The sequence below is a fragment of the Apium graveolens genome, chromosome 7 (assembly GCF_009905375.1).
Source record: "Apium graveolens cultivar Ventura chromosome 7, ASM990537v1, whole genome shotgun sequence".
In the NCBI taxonomy this organism is placed as follows: Eukaryota; Viridiplantae; Streptophyta; class Magnoliopsida; order Apiales; family Apiaceae; genus Apium; species Apium graveolens.
Window position 1 is genome coordinate 88,132,441 of NC_133653.1, and position 15,392 is coordinate 88,147,832.

The following is a 15,392-nucleotide window of genomic DNA, read 5'->3' on the forward strand; positions in this document are numbered from 1 at the left end:
CTAGGCTGCTACAGGGTGAAGGACAAATTTAGCCTATTTTTACACAAAATAGACAAAAATAACCAATTTCTGAAAAGTTGGCCAACTTTAACCGATGGGATATCCAACTGTCAGTGGAGTATCCACTTTATATAAGATACCCAACTAGCAGTGGAGTATCCCATATATGAAATACCCAACTACCAGTGGAGTATCTTATACAAATTGGGATACCAACGGGCAGTGGAGTTCTCAATCAGCCAAAATTGATCACTTTTTTCAGAATAGCTATTTTTGTTAAATTTTTTCAAAAATCGGCTATTTTTGTCATTTTTTCGCTGCTACGCTGAACTGAATACGTTGTACACACTTCCGCCTACACAACACAAAAGGGGTGAAAGAAAAAGAGTAGATACGCAAACACAAACTCAATGGAGATGCAAATTGAAGAAGCAACACAAAAGACATGTTTGAGTGGTTTTATGGACCAAGGAAGCTTAGAGAGTCACCGTTACTATCTCTCCAGGCGAACCCTTCTTGAGATGCTCCGTGACAGAGGCTACTCTGTTCCTGATTCTGAAATTGAACTCTCTCTTCATCAATTTCGAGCCATTTATGGCCAATCCCCTGATACTTCTCGTCTTCGTATCTCTGCTTTTCATCAATCCAACCCTTCTGACAAGGTCTCATTTTTCTTCTTCTTTCTTGTTAAAGTTTTAATCTTTTTCTCCATTTTGATTGACCCCCTTTTGTGCATGCAATCAATTTGTTCTCTTTGTATGTATTCTTGAGTTTGACTTGTTTTATGTACTTGCGGGGTTTGGATTTTCAAGATTGGGGGAATTGTTACCATTTTTATTCAATTTTGAGTCTTTATTGTTATATGTTGGTAAAGTTTGAATCTTTTTTGGATTTTAATTGTCCCCTTTTGTGCATGCTATGAATTTGTGTTTCCAATCTTGATTTTGACTTGTTTTATGTGCTTGTGGGGTTTCGATATTCAAGATGAGGGCAATTGTTACCATTTTTATTCGAATTTTAGTTTTTATTGTTATTTGTAGGTAAAGTTTGAATCTTTTTTGGATTTAATTGTCCCCTTTTGTGCATGCAATCAGTTTGTGTTTGTAATTTTAATTATATGACCTGTTTTATGTACTTTGTGGTGTCTTGATTTTAAAGATTGGGGAAATTGTACCTGTTTTATTTAATACTGAGTTTATTGTTATTTGCAGTTAAAGGTTGAATCTTTGTTGGATTTGCTCTGGTCTCTCTTTGTCATGTGCTTTATTTTTGTTTGTAATCTATGTTTTGATCTGCTTTCTGTACTTTTTGGGTTTATAGATGTAAAGATTGGGGAAATGTTGCCATTTTGAGTAAATGTTTTGATTCTCTTTGTTGTGCTTAAGGTCTTGACATCCGGGGTATAAGTTTTCTATTTCTGGTGCTTATTTACTCTGCTTTTACTGTTTCAATGTTACTGAATGTGCCTTATTAGGCTTATATATTTGTATGTATTTGGCTGAAACAAATGACAGGTATAATGGTATTATGTTACATATTTTGTAGATACTAGTATGTGCATTAGGTTTGTTATGTGTACTATTTATGCTTAGGGCAGTGTCATGTTTGTATTGCATACATTCCTCCGGTTTGTATTTTGTATTATGATGCCTTTTCTACAGGTAGGGGTAAGGACGGCGTACAACTTACCCTTCCCACATCAGACTTCCATTTCAGATATATGGATACTGTTGATTGGGTTTGGTAGTTTTTGTTTAAAGTGCTTTGTGATTTGATCTGAGATGGATTGGCAGCATATTTCCTGTTTGACTTGTAAATTTTTAAGTACTGATATAGTGATATCTTATAGTATGTGTTAATGGGTTCGTGATCTCGACTGCAGATATTAGTAGTTTTCTGTGAGCAAGGAATCGTGAAAGTGAGTCAAGTTCGGGGTATTGCAGGGCAAATTACTAATAAGGACTCGTTGAATCGGCTGATTGTAGTAATCCAAGATAGGATAACAGACCAAGCAATGAAAACTTGGGATCTGTTTTCCTTTAAAGTTGAAATATTTCAAGTAAGTATTCTCATGTAGTTCTGAGTTTGCATTTATCAGCTGTCTTTCATTGTTTCTATTCTCAAATATTTTGCAGAAAGCATCCCATCTGTTAAAGTCTAATTGAAGGGGCTTGATTTGTTAGGAATCACAAAACATATCTAATGGTATCACTGTATTGAAAATAAACTTTGTATTTAAAATAGACAGTAACAGCAAGGTTTAATATACCTGAGGCCTATGCATGCCAACTTCACTCTTTCTTAGGCTGTGTGAAGAGAATGCTAAAATCTCTGAGAATTTACAGCCATTTTAGAATTGGAAATAGGAAGACTGTAAACTGGTGCAGGACTTACTGTAGACATATTTATATGGGTATTTATAGTGTATTTCTCAGAGTTTGTTCTTTAATGCGGGTTTTACATTAACAAGTTTTTCTTTTTCGAGTTGCTATTTGTTAAAATTATAGCCTTTTGGGTGTATCTCGTATTTCTACACTTATAAGTTATAAGAGTAAATATTAGTATTGTATTCTTCTTTCTTTCCATCATAGTCATGGAATGCCTAATAATTTTAGTTTGTAAAATTTTTACCCTGCTTTTATGTATTTACAGATTACCGACTTGCTTGTTAATATCACTAAGCATGAGCTGAATCCAAGGCATCGGGTGCTAACAAATGAAGAAAAAAAGCAGCTCTTGAAAAAGTACAGTGTGGACGAAAAGCAGGTGAATATTTGTCAATTCATATAATAATTAATAACAGATTATTTTGTTACATAAGCTTTTGTGTTGCACTCTTGTCACAGTTACAAAATTAGAAATTTTGTAAATAAACAAATTTACAAGTACAGTTGTGGACATATGATGAGTTTTATGTATCTGGTGGGCCTGATAGATTAGAGATGTTATGACTTTTTTATAGTAATAAAATTTCTGGAATTTTAGTGTGTTATTGAATGATCTGATTAATTTTAATCATTGATCTTTTACAGCTTCCTCGTATAACAGTAAAAGATGCTCTCGTCTGCTATTTTGCTCTTGAGAAGGGACAGGTGTTAGAAATAACATACAATAGCGGGATTACTGAGTCTTATGTTACTTATCGCTGTGTTTGGTGATGATTACATCTGTAATGTGATGTCGTAGTTATCAACTTGTAAGGTTAGGATTTTCATCAGTTTCTGTTGATGCAGAGGGGGACTCTGGTTTTTTAGCCTTTGCCTAGAAATATTAATCTTTTTTTAGACGGTGCTGGATGCTTATGTTGTTTAAGTCACAGCACATGGAGCAAGTCCATTGCCCTAGTTGTAGGTTGGTGTACTCACATATTCGAAGCTATTTCTACTTTCTTCTCTTCATATTTCAGTAATCTATTATTTTCAGTACCTCTAGGATGACCAAATATAACATATGCGGATAATAGCTCTGGTACAGTGCCTCTCCTTTAAAGTGGAGATAGATTAACTTTACCTGCAGATGGTGTTTTTTAATTTGAGATTTGCCAATTTTAATGCAATGAATTGAATGTGAAATAAAATCCATGTATCCAAGAGCTATGAGCAGCCGTGTGTTGTGGAGTTTGGAAATGCATATCAATAGGCTTATTGGATCTGGTACAATACAACTGATTAGTTTGTTGCTTTGGCTTGGTTAGTATTAATGTTTTTTAAGGGGGATAAAATTTTTGAAATTTAGAAATTTAAGTTCATGAAGAACAAATATTACAATACGTAAATCATCCATATCATAAATAATCAACTTCTCAAACTTGTCAAACATCCAGTACTCAAGAGGATTGGAATAAGCGTTTATTAAAGCTTGTGAGAAGGTAAGACTGCCAGCAGTGTGACAGTACACCTTCAAGAAAGCTTGGAGATGGTGGCAAAGTCTGATCCTGATGGTTACAACTTACAATGTGTAGTACACAATTTAGTAATTTACAACACATTTGATGTATTAGTTGGACCCAAAGTGCCTGGCTTCGCCTCAGTCCTACTACACTTCTAGTAAAAGAAGCCAAGATCTATGTAGATTTGGTTTGTAGTACATTACATATTGTGTTAACTAATTTATATGATGTTAAAGATATTTGCTTTTCAAAATTCTTCTAAGGTAGCGTTTGAAAACATTAATTTCATTTCAAATCCGAGATTTCAATTCTAGAATTTGAAATCCCGAATTTCAATTCCAAATCTTTTGTTTGGATATTCAAGAAATTGAAATTCAAGAAATTCAATTTCAAAATTTTTGTTTTAAAATTTTTCTTAAAACTTGATTTTTTTTTATTTTCTCGGAAAATTGAAATATTTATTTTATTTTATTTATTTCAAGATAAATTTCCGAAATAGAATCCCTAAAAGAAAAATTTGAAAAAACTTCTTGATGAAAAGGTTCCCGTTAAACATTTCCTAGAAATTTTTTCGTTTTAGAAAATTTTCCGAATAACCATTTTCATCCGGAAAAATTTCTCGGAAAAAAATTCCGAAATTTTCGGGAAAAAAATTACTAAAAAAAATTCCGAGAAAAAATCCCGAGAATTGATTTCCGAGAAAAAGTTCTCGAGAAAATTTCGCGAAACAAGTTGCTCGGGAAAAAATTGCCAAGAAATTTTCTCGGGAAAATTTTCCAAGAAAAGTTTCTCGAAAAAAATTTCCGGGAAATAATTCTCGGGAAAATTTTTCGGGAAAAGTTTCTCGAAAAAGTTTCCGCGAAAAAAATTTGCGGGAAAAAGTTCCTGAGAAAAAATTATAGGGAAACAATTCCTGAAAAAATAATACCGGGAAATATTCTCGGGAAAATTTTCCGAGAAAAGTCTCTCGAAAAAAATTCCCGGGAGAGATTCCCGAGAAAATGTTCTCCGGAAAAACTTCCCGAGAAAAAGTTCTCGGTAATATTTTCCGAAAAAAATTTCTCGAAAAAAAATCCCGGGAAAAATATTCCCGAGAAAATGTTTTCCGGAAAAAATTCCCGAGAAAATTCTCGGGAAAAAATTTCCGAGAAAAAGTTCTCGGGAAAAAATTCCCGAGAAAAAGTTCTCGGGAAAAAATTTCCGAGAAATAATTCTCGGAAAAAAATTCCCGGGAAAAAATTCTCGGAAAAAAATTCCCGGATAAAAGTTTATAAAAGAATTCTCGAGAAATAATTTTCGGAGAAAAGTTTCTCAGGGAAAAGTTTTCTGAAAAAATTTTCGAAAATTTATGTGCAAAAAAAATCTTAAAAAAAATTTCAGTAAAAATATTTCACTTGAAATGACATGTATTTTGCAAGTATTTCAAATTCAAAATTTCAAACTTGTTGTTTAATTGGGTTGTATTTGAACAAAATTTAGTTCCAAATTCTTGGTATTTGCCAAACAACAGATTTGATCAAATTCAGGATTTGAAATGAAATCCATGTATTCAAGCGGGGCACAAAGTAATTTATATTTTAAGGTTTAAGAAAATATGATTGAGGCTGTCGGAAAAAGTGTTCTAGTAGACTAGTTATTAATGTATCACAAAAAATGTTATTATACTAGGGGTAAAGCTTAGTAGTTCGGGTAACTATTACTTTTCATTTAGGGGTCATTGCTGTGCGGTTTTTTTCTCAAATCATAGGCCAAATGGTGCATGCGATTTGATCAAATTTTTAAACCACACCCGCACCGCGTACCTCAAAAATCACATAAATCACACCACGAAAATGCAGTGTGGTGCGGTTCACTGCGGTTTACACTTTACAAGTTTGAAAATTTTTAATAAAATACAAAACTTAAATTTAAATATAATACAAAACTTAAATTTAATCAAATTTCCGACTAATATAACATAAAGTCGTCAATATTCTTCAATAATACAAATTAGAAATTACACACCGGAAAGTTTAACTTTTTTAGTAATTAAATTACAAAACAAAAATAATTTATAAATTATAAGTTATAATTTTTTTAATAAAAAATCTAAGTTATGATTAAAAATAACTAGTGAACAACAGTGATTAATTGCGTTTTATATTTTTGGTAGCTAATGCAACAGAGCAGTCATTTTTCCAAACCAGTGATCTCCCGAGAGCAAGTAACCAAAGGGAGAAAAATACCTTAAATCTATCGTAGCTCTTAGATTCTATTAAATGAGTTCATTATTTATAACATATTAAATATTGCGGTGCGTTGCGTTTTGAACCGCATTTCAGAATTTAAAACCACAACCCGCAATGTACCGCGTGGTTTATTAAAAATTTAAACCACAACCACATCACGAAAATTAATAACCGCGTTTTGCGGTGCGAATTGGCGCGGAGCGAACGGTTTTTGCAGTTTTCTGCACACCCCTAATTTCATTCATATTCATGCAATAATAACCATACTAATTGCCTATATATATATCAATAATAACCATACTAATTGTCTGTACTTTATATATATATATATATATATATATATATATATATGTGAATGATCAAATACAAACTAAAATTAAAATAGAAATTTGTAAGCCATTAGATCTACCTAATCTAATGGTCCTCCTAAATCACACCACCCAACTACCCTGCACTCTCCCACACCCAGTTTCAGTTTTTTCCCTCCGTTTTTAATTTGATATTTCCCGTCAAACCGTAAATTGTTTTTAAAATCCGATTTCACTGTATTTTTCTATATCTCTCAACGATCGATTTGCATATCATATGTGTTATATTTCGAATTAATTTTAAAAAAAAATATTTGGATCTTACACATGTAAACACTATAGGCTAATCAATCTTTTTTTCATCCCCGATGCACACGACCAAAAGATGGTGGATGAGCTAGAATTAAGTGGGCTGTTAAAGAAAATAAGAGGCATGAGAATGAATAGCCTGAATTAAGTGGGATATTAAAAAAATAGAGGCATAAGCATGAAGAAGATAGAAGTGCTAGATCTGTTATACCTTTAAACTCCCCCCCCCCCCCCACCCACCTTCCCCATAATCATGGGGATATCGAACTTTGATTGTTCTAAAGGCCAGATTCAATATATAAAATAATCTGCGGCGGTACTCCATATACTAGATCAGAACAAGCATCATGCAACTCTCAAGCTCCACAGTATGTATCATTTACATATAGAAAGCACCCAATTTATTTAGCATTAATAAAAAAACCATTTCAATTAAAACATATATTTATAAGTATATAAAGGCCAAAATTTCTTATCACAGTAATTCTGATCCATAAGAAGAATTCAAGCAATCCTATAAGAGTGCAAAAGATATTGTAAGATGTTTAAGGATCCTAATATCTCACTTCAAACTGGATAAAGAAAAACTAGTTAACCCATTTCGACTGGAAGCATAGCGTCCTTGTGATAGTACGGTGCAATGACGAGAAATCCAATCCAGCATCTCACGCGAATTCTTAAATTCAGAGCCTATTTTCTCTGCATATTTGGAGAAAATAACTCAGCAACAAGTATTGAAGTAATATGTGGTGCAAGCCAAACATTCTGTTAAAATATTTTTCAATTATAAGATAGTTGTAAAAGTGTGCTCATTTTCTTGGACATGTATTACCTGTTGATTTAGTGAATGTCTCACCCGCCTTTAAGCAACTGTCTGCACTGCTCTGTCAAAAGCCTCCTCACCAGCTGATATACGTTTGATAAGCATATGGTCTGCCTGTGAAAGTTTTAACTGGCTGCAAGGGCAAAATCAGAGAATGCGGTTTCCTCAATTATTAGTATTGCGTCTAACAGGCAGGTGCAGGTGTTTTGACGCGCCTAAGCATGAATGAGAAACTTAATAAATATGCAAGGCCAAATTTATGACATGGTCCTAAATTAAAAATCTTTTTAATCAGGCGAGAGTGTGGCTAAACTAGATTAAGATGTAATGTCATTTATAAGCATGCCTTTGGTTGCACAATTTCCTTTTATCTATTCATTTGCTTAAATTTAACAATGGTCTAACTAATAGGTCCAATAGGAGGAGAATGCTCTGCGCAAAAGGCATTAAGAAAATGACCATAGAATATTACAGAAAATAATTTATTATTTTTTTTGAGAAGTAATAGTACAAAAGTGTACCTAGGAAATGTAGAAAAAATGCATGATAATAGTTGCCCGGTATAATCATATAAATAAAGTTCCTGATTAAGATAAGTGGTAAATGTAACCACCTCTCCTGGTTCATTCATGACAACAAATCCTACCCTCTCCTGGTTCAATCAAGGCAACAAAACCTCGAATCACCTCTTGATTAATCGAAAAATTGAACATTTTACAACACTGATATATTGCAGCCTATGTTTAGAATTATTTGGACGATTCACTCCCAAGTCCCAACACACTGAATAAAGTCACGCTGATATGCTTGATTAAACAAAAAATTGTAAAACCCTTGTCTAAGGTGTTCTTGGCGGCCCCAAAACGCAATGAATGGGACCTAGGTGGTGATTCAGGCGTATTTTCCAAAAGTCAGTTAAAATTAGAACTAGGAAGTCAACGCCAGGCCTAGACGCTCGATAATTTTTTTAATTAAAATGACAAAATGTTAAAAAAATTGAAAACTATCAAAAAAACAATCTACTCACTTTCAGCAAAACTCAATCTGCTATAAAATATTAAAATAAGAAGTAGATTTTATTTGTAGTGGAACTGTAAAGTGGTGCATCAGTCTACAGTTAGCAACTCATATATCCAGCACTGTATGTGTCAAATGTGTGCTTAATAGTTGATATTACTTTAATGTTCTGTTTATAATTATTAGTTTACTCTAATGGTTCTATAGGATAAAAAAAATATGGCTAATTACATATCTATACTATACTATAATAACCGGAATGACCTATAATTGGTAGTTTGGTTGATCCTCATTTTGGTTATCCCTTTCCATCGTGACCGTCGGATCTTTTTCACCAAATAATCAGAGCCGTTAGATTCAAATACTAAAAAATACACTCCACAAGTTCTAAGGTTCGAATCCCGTCAACAACAAACATTTATATTATAATTTATAAAGATACATATAAGTTCTCGGGTTCAAATCTTACCAACAACAAATATTTACATTATTATTTATGAATAAGATCTCATCAGTCATATACTATTTATACTTTTTGAACTTAATTTGAAATTATATCATTTTGGTTATCCCTTTCCATCCCGATCGTTGGATCCTTTTCACCAAATAATCAGAGTCGTTAGATTCAAATACTAAAAAATACACTCCACAATTTCTCAGGTTCAAATCCCGTCAACAACAAACATTTATATTATAATTTATAAAGATACATATAAGTTCTTGGGTTCAAATCTTACCAACAACAAATATTTACATTATTATTTATGCATAAGATCTCATCAGTCATATACTATTTATACTTTTTGAACTTAATTTGAAATTATACACAATTAAATTATAATTATATAATCATTATTTAATATTTAATTGTTTATATAAAATATTAATAAAAATAAAGATATATAAATATTAACCAAGACCCGTGCATCGCACGGGCCGTAAGCTAGTAATAATAAAATATTAAATAAATATACACCAGATTAATCCCTCAAACGTACCCTGACCACGCCCCGACGCCTACGATTATTAGGACAGTCTGTAACAGGGAACAAGACAAAAAACAGACATTGAATATGGAATTAAGAAAGAGAAGAAAAACTTTGAAACTTGAACTTCCATATAGAATGAACAACGAACTTCCATATACGAGTCTAACAAAATGCACATGATGTGATACGTTATCGGAAGGTTAACTGAGTTCTCCTTGTTTAAAAGATCTTTCAGTGTGTTATGTTTCAGTTTCCAATAATTCAAATATGCATTATAATCCAATGACTTCCTCTGATTACCTAAGATAACGGGATGAGGGCTTCCCAAGATGAAGGCAGCACACAACCATATTGGCCAGTGTTTCAGGATCCTTTGTGTCCTGCACCAACCAAAAAAAGCTTTCACTTGTATGGAATTAAGTAGTAAAGGATGACAAACCAAGTAATAAATTGAGTGGAAAACGGAAAAATAGGAGATCAAAATGTTGGGTGATAACATGGCAATAAACATTAGAGGATTGATAAAAACAATTTCAAAAAATGCTCAAAGTTTTCAATTATCCTTCCTCTGCACCAAAAAAACTTGTTTTTTAATAATTAAAACAAAATTGGTCAAATCGAGCAAACTAACTTTAAAATTGGGTAAAAATGTGCATATATGTGAAACTATAGCTTAAAATATAAATAAACCATACTTATAAAAACAGAAATTGCATCTACATAAATAATGCATAAGAAAAAGTCAGATAGATAATATATTTGCCTTGTTTAGTGCTTCAAGTAACAATGATTCAGCTTCATCAAAATTTCCCATGTGCATGCTGCAGACAGCCTTCCCATTCAGTATCAAACTAGTCATCTGATACTTCTCTGAGAAATCCTGGAAGATGAGATATGCTTCTTGAATCTTTGAGCCACCCTGTGACAAAAGAAAAAAAGAAAAAAAAAGATTTATTGAAGAAATTGAGAACCTCTGGCCAATTTATAAAGATTAAAAAGGAAAATCAGGTATGTACCACAGCCAAATTTATCCATGCATTTGCAAGTTGAGTTAATGTATGGTCCTCATCAATCTGTTGCATGATCCTCAGTTGCTTCTCTGCATAATCTGATCGGTGCATCTTAAGAAATATCTGAACATTCAAAGCATGCCTGCAAAAAACAAGTAATGGTAACCATTTAGTGGGATTATAATGTCAATTTAGTTAATCTTTTAACCTGAATATATTTAAGCATTACATTTATTAGGAATTGAGTAACCAAACAATCACCAATACTAATGAAAGGTCCATACTGCATTGTCACTAATTAATTGCCAAAACATTGCACACATAAGAAGCACTATAACATAGAGCAATCTTATGCAATTTAACTGTCCAAAATGTCATTTTGTTTAATTAACAACTTTCACACATCTGTGAATAGTTATGTGTTTAATATAATTACATTAAATTAATAAAAATTTTAAGCAACGGCTAAGGAAATCAAATTACACAACATGAATTCGAAAATTCTAAGCTGGGGGAAGCTTTGGGTTTCTAGGTTTTTCAATCAAATAAAGTTATATTCATATAAGATATAACAGTCATTATCAAATTTATTGTTCTTGAAGATGAACTAGTATATATTGCAATATATTTTTTCTTCAAAAATATGAATGAAGATTTTGTTGTTCTAAATATAAATATTCAAACAAAATAAAGCCATCGGTACCTCTGTACTAAGTCTCAGTTTGTAAGGTCAAAGGCGACGTATACTTAAGTAAGAAATACTACTTCTAGTTCCAAAATTTGTCACCGGGTAAGAGAGGCAGCGATATTAGCAGTTTAAGGTCACTTGAAGAGTCTTGGTGACCATAATATAGCAACCAAATATTAAAAGAACTCCTACAATCTTTAATATATCATCATGATCCGGGATTATACTCTACAAGGCTGCTACCATAATAAAATAGCAGATTGAAACTTTAAGTTTGCAATTGTTCCAAACTACTAGTGTGGATTATAAAATACAAATATTTTAAACACTCTAGTATGACTTTCAAACAGTACAACTAAATCCATAATCCATAATAGGCTAAAATGAAAAGATTTAAAAAAGATCCATTTTTTTAATTTCTTGTTGAAGTTCTGCAGAAATAGCTAGAATTGAGGAAGACATCAGTTCAGACAACATGAAGAAAGCCAGTAAAAGCCGTAGATCAGTAGTCATGTCTGTCACTCTGTATTATATTTGTAAAAAAAACTAAAAAAAAATTCAACAGTCGATATAATCAGTTTATATAAGCTTTACCCTTATATGGAGAGTTAAACTATACAAGTACAATTTATACATTGAAGTACTTTGTCCTTCCATTGCAGTTAAGAAAATGACCAAAAATAAATTTCTAAACAAAGTGAAAAACTCACAGTTCCATGGTTCCCCCAGCGTTTGTGTGTTTCAGAGCTTCATTATAATCTTGCTCATGCATGTAAATAATCCCAGCAATGGTTCGTAAGATTGGGTTATTTCCAATTGCTGGATCTGACAGCCATTCATGGAGGTTTGAGATTGTACTTTCCTAGAGAAAAAGTAATAAACAAATTAAAACTGAGCACAGATGCAGCCAATTTATACATTAGCAACTTTAAGTACATACTAATAACAGAAGCTATAAAGTGATTTAAATTTTCTAAGCAAACCACAAGATCAGATTAGATGCATATAAGAATGTAAATCATTAATCCGAAATTAAGTCTTGGGTTAGAAATATAAAAATAATCGAGGTAACAGGACAAAGCACATATATCCACTCAGTCAGAACACTGAATTAAAACTTTGTACTTAATTTAGATAGAAGTTGTTTAATCCTAAGCAATAGAAGATGAAATGTGTAGATGTTAATGGAGAAAAAAGTACTGCAGATCGTTAGTGAAAACTAAAACTCAATAATGACAGCTTTTCAACTGCTAAATCTGTTTCGCAATAAAGCTGGTAAAAAATCTTAATGAAAATAATCATAATGAAACTATACAAGTCAGCCACCAACTCTTTTTTACACTTCAATAACGATTCATTGGCAGATCAACAATATACAAATTACAAATAACTAAGCAACAGAGAAAAATGTCAACTTACCTGAAGATACAACAAAGTTAGCTACAGCGTGAATATTTTCAAGCACCAATGGAAAGTAAGGAACTAATTGGACACAGCCGCAGACTTGTCACAATAGACCAAGGTACAAAATTGACCAATATTAGTTTTTATTTATCAAAGTGTCTTTGTTGCTTTTTGTTCATAAAATTATGTTAACTTCATACGTCTTGACTCTAGAGAATTTAGCCAGTTAAACATTGGAATTTGATAAAATACTTGTCGAATGAATGATATTATTGAATTTGTGAAAAATTAGAGTATTGGACCTTTATGAACATCCTTGAACTTGCACTTTATTATGACTATGTGCTAGCAAGTCAATATGTCTCCTAGCTCCTCTTGGTAGAGTACATTTTCATCAATTGTGATTCCCCAAATATTATCACTCATCATAAAGCTATGATATATACAGCTCTGGGTGTTTCAATTGTTATACAATTAAATCACATGGGTCTAGTCGGGTATGCATTATCCAGTTAATGGTAATGTGTTACCTATTCCAATCAAACAAATTCTCTAACCAAACATTCTGTCATAGAAATTGGCTGATTTTTCAAAAAGCACCAACAAATCGGTCAAAAAAATTGACTAATTCAATAAAATGCCAATAGATCATCCGATATATGAAAATGAAAATATAATTCCCATTAACAGAATCCATTAACCTGAAACTGTTAAACTAAATGCCCTCTTGACAGTATAATTGCATTCATAGGACATTATTCATATGTCGTTGTCTGATTGTCACAGTCTTTTCTCCCTCTATGCCCATCTAATATAACTACACAAATTACAGATGCACGTGCATACATACACGTGAAGTAACAATTAAAATGAATGATAATTATAAAAAAATGTTTGGGGCCTTTGGGTGGACCAACCACAAAACTCCACTAGCTCTAAAATTTCTTAACCCCAAAAGAGAGTAATGTTTGGATCAGAACCCATGACAAGGTGACGATCATTTGTTCGAATTATTCATCAATTAAAGTCTTAAATCATATCAGAATACTACATCTCCTTCTATAAGAATATAAACCCTAAAGTAAGGAAACTAGTCAACATATAAAAATTCTTACATTCCATTACCATAACCTAAAATATTCATTATGATCTTTTTATAAAATATGAATAAACTTTGCAATAAATTACAATTAGCTAAATTCCTAAATAACAACATAAAACTAATACAACTTTGTTTTTTATTTCTTTACTCCTCATTAAACTTCTTAGAAATTAGACATTGATTTTCGCACTGCATATCAATAAGTATTGACTAAGAGCACAATCACAGAAAATCAATAAGTATTGACTAAGAGCACAATCACAGTTAACTTCATGGATTAAACACCGCATTACTTTAACTCTTCTTATGCATGCCATTCAAATCAAGGTTTCTACAAGATGAGGTGCTCTCCGCAAATGATTGTGGCAATCCTTCCAAAAGTAACATCTTACAGTCCCGACGAATAACACACAAAGTTAATTAAAGCACAACAGCAAACTGATTTAATATCAATAAGTGCAACATGATTGCAATCCCGACCCATAATATACATTATCACACTCAAAACTACTATCAACACACTAATAGTACGATTTAAGATCAACACAATCAAAATGACATAAAATTTGATACAACTAACCAAACAACATCAATCGAAATCTTGAAATGCAACGGAGAAATAAACAACGCACCTTGTTTGCAGGATTAGAGAGATACAACGCCAGCAATTTGACAGCCTGGAGAGGCGTAGCAGCAGATGAATCGATCTCGCTTATCACAAGCTACACATACAACAACAATATATAAACAGATCGGATCAAAATTACGAAATTCGATTCTTACGCATAAAAAGATACAGATAGAATATGTGAACTGAGCGATGTAGAGATAGGGAGAGGGGGGGAGAGAGGGAGAGAGGGAGAGAGAGAGAGGGAGAGGGAGAGAGGGACCTCGTAACTGCCTTGAGCAATGTAAGATCGGTAAAGAATAGAATCTCTCTCGACAGCTTCTTCGGAAGAGAGATTAGGGACATTGCTGCTGTTGATCGCGGCCTGATATGCTCCCAAGTAGAAATTGTTTCTCACTGAAAACAATAGATCTGGTGCTGCCATTAGTTCAGATCTCAATCTCTTTTTCTCCCTCTGTATCTTTTTCTAGAGTCTGTCGGGAGCAAAGAGAAGAGAGAGTCTTGTGAATTTTGTTATATTCTTTTGTAAAATAAAATAATAATTTCCGGCTGAATTACCTATTTAAGATTAATCGAAAATTTGGGAATAATGTAAAAAAATGGATATATTGTAAAATTAAAATTAAATAAGTCTTTTTCCTTCTCACAAATTCAATTTCGTCTTCTTTTTTTCTTATTTAATCACTCTCATTCTTAGTTTTCCATTATTAAACATCTTTTTTAATCAGAATTATTATTGTTACCAATTTTTTGATGTTTGTTTATTTTTCATTTTGGAGTAGTTGATCTGGTTTTTTGTATTTTTCGATTTGTTTGTCTCTTTGAAAATAATTTAATTGAATCTTCGAGGGATCTAGAAAATCCACATTGAAAATGTGACAACTGATGGAAGTAGTAAAAACTCAACTTTTTCGAGGGGAAATTGTTCCTACACTACACCATATCTGACCTATTGTGGCGATTTTTTTCGGTATAACCAGCTAAAATGTAATCATAG

At 32.4% G+C, this 15,392-nt stretch overlaps 2 protein-coding genes across 2 annotated transcripts; one reads left to right on the forward strand and one right to left on the reverse strand.

Moving 5' to 3' along the window:
* Positions 1 to 338: 338 nt before the first annotated feature.
* On the forward strand, positions 339 to 3,398 carry LOC141670539 (DNA-directed RNA polymerase V subunit 5A). The gene is made up of 4 exons (XM_074476433.1): positions 339 to 662; positions 1,883 to 2,059; positions 2,653 to 2,766; positions 3,033 to 3,398. Exons 1-4 carry the CDS (start codon positions 411 to 413, stop codon positions 3,156 to 3,158), a joined length of 669 nt encoding a protein of 222 aa, XP_074332534.1. The 5' UTR covers positions 339 to 410; the 3' UTR covers positions 3,159 to 3,398.
* Positions 3,399 to 7,566: 4,168 nt separating this feature from the next.
* On the reverse strand, positions 7,567 to 14,919 carry LOC141671725 (coatomer subunit epsilon-1-like). Its single transcript, XM_074478051.1, has 7 exons — positions 14,658 to 14,919; positions 14,400 to 14,489; positions 11,972 to 12,123; positions 10,580 to 10,715; positions 10,327 to 10,482; positions 9,864 to 9,943; positions 7,567 to 7,690 (listed from the first exon to the last, which is right to left on the reverse strand). The coding sequence occupies exons 1-7, from the start codon at positions 14,817 to 14,819 to the stop codon at positions 7,597 to 7,599; spliced, it is 870 nt and encodes a 289-aa protein (XP_074334152.1). The 5' UTR covers positions 14,820 to 14,919; the 3' UTR covers positions 7,567 to 7,596.
* Positions 14,920 to 15,392: the final 473 nt, after the last annotated feature.

Excerpts from the sequence above, each read along its gene's own strand:
- LOC141670539 (XM_074476433.1), top strand. The coding sequence starts at position 411 with ATGGAGATGCAAATTGAAGAAGCAACACAAAAGACATGTTTGAGTGGT. Across the intron at positions 663-1,882 it reads AATCCAACCCTTCTGACAAG|ATATTAGTAGTTTTCTGTGA; the intron begins GTCTCATTTTTC and ends TCTCGACTGCAG. Across the intron at positions 2,060-2,652 it reads TTAAAGTTGAAATATTTCAA|ATTACCGACTTGCTTGTTAA; the intron begins GTAAGTATTCTC and ends ATGTATTTACAG.
- LOC141671725 (XM_074478051.1), bottom strand. The coding sequence starts at position 14,819 with ATGGCAGCACCAGATCTATTGTTTTCAGTGAGAAACAATTTCTACTTG. Across the intron at positions 12,124-14,399 it reads TCTCTAATCCTGCAAACAAG|GAAAGTACAATCTCAAACCT; the intron begins GTGCGTTGTTTA and ends CTTTTTCTCTAG. Across the intron at positions 10,483-10,579 it reads CATGGATAAATTTGGCTGTG|GGTGGCTCAAAGATTCAAGA; the intron begins GTACATACCTGA and ends CTTTTGTCACAG.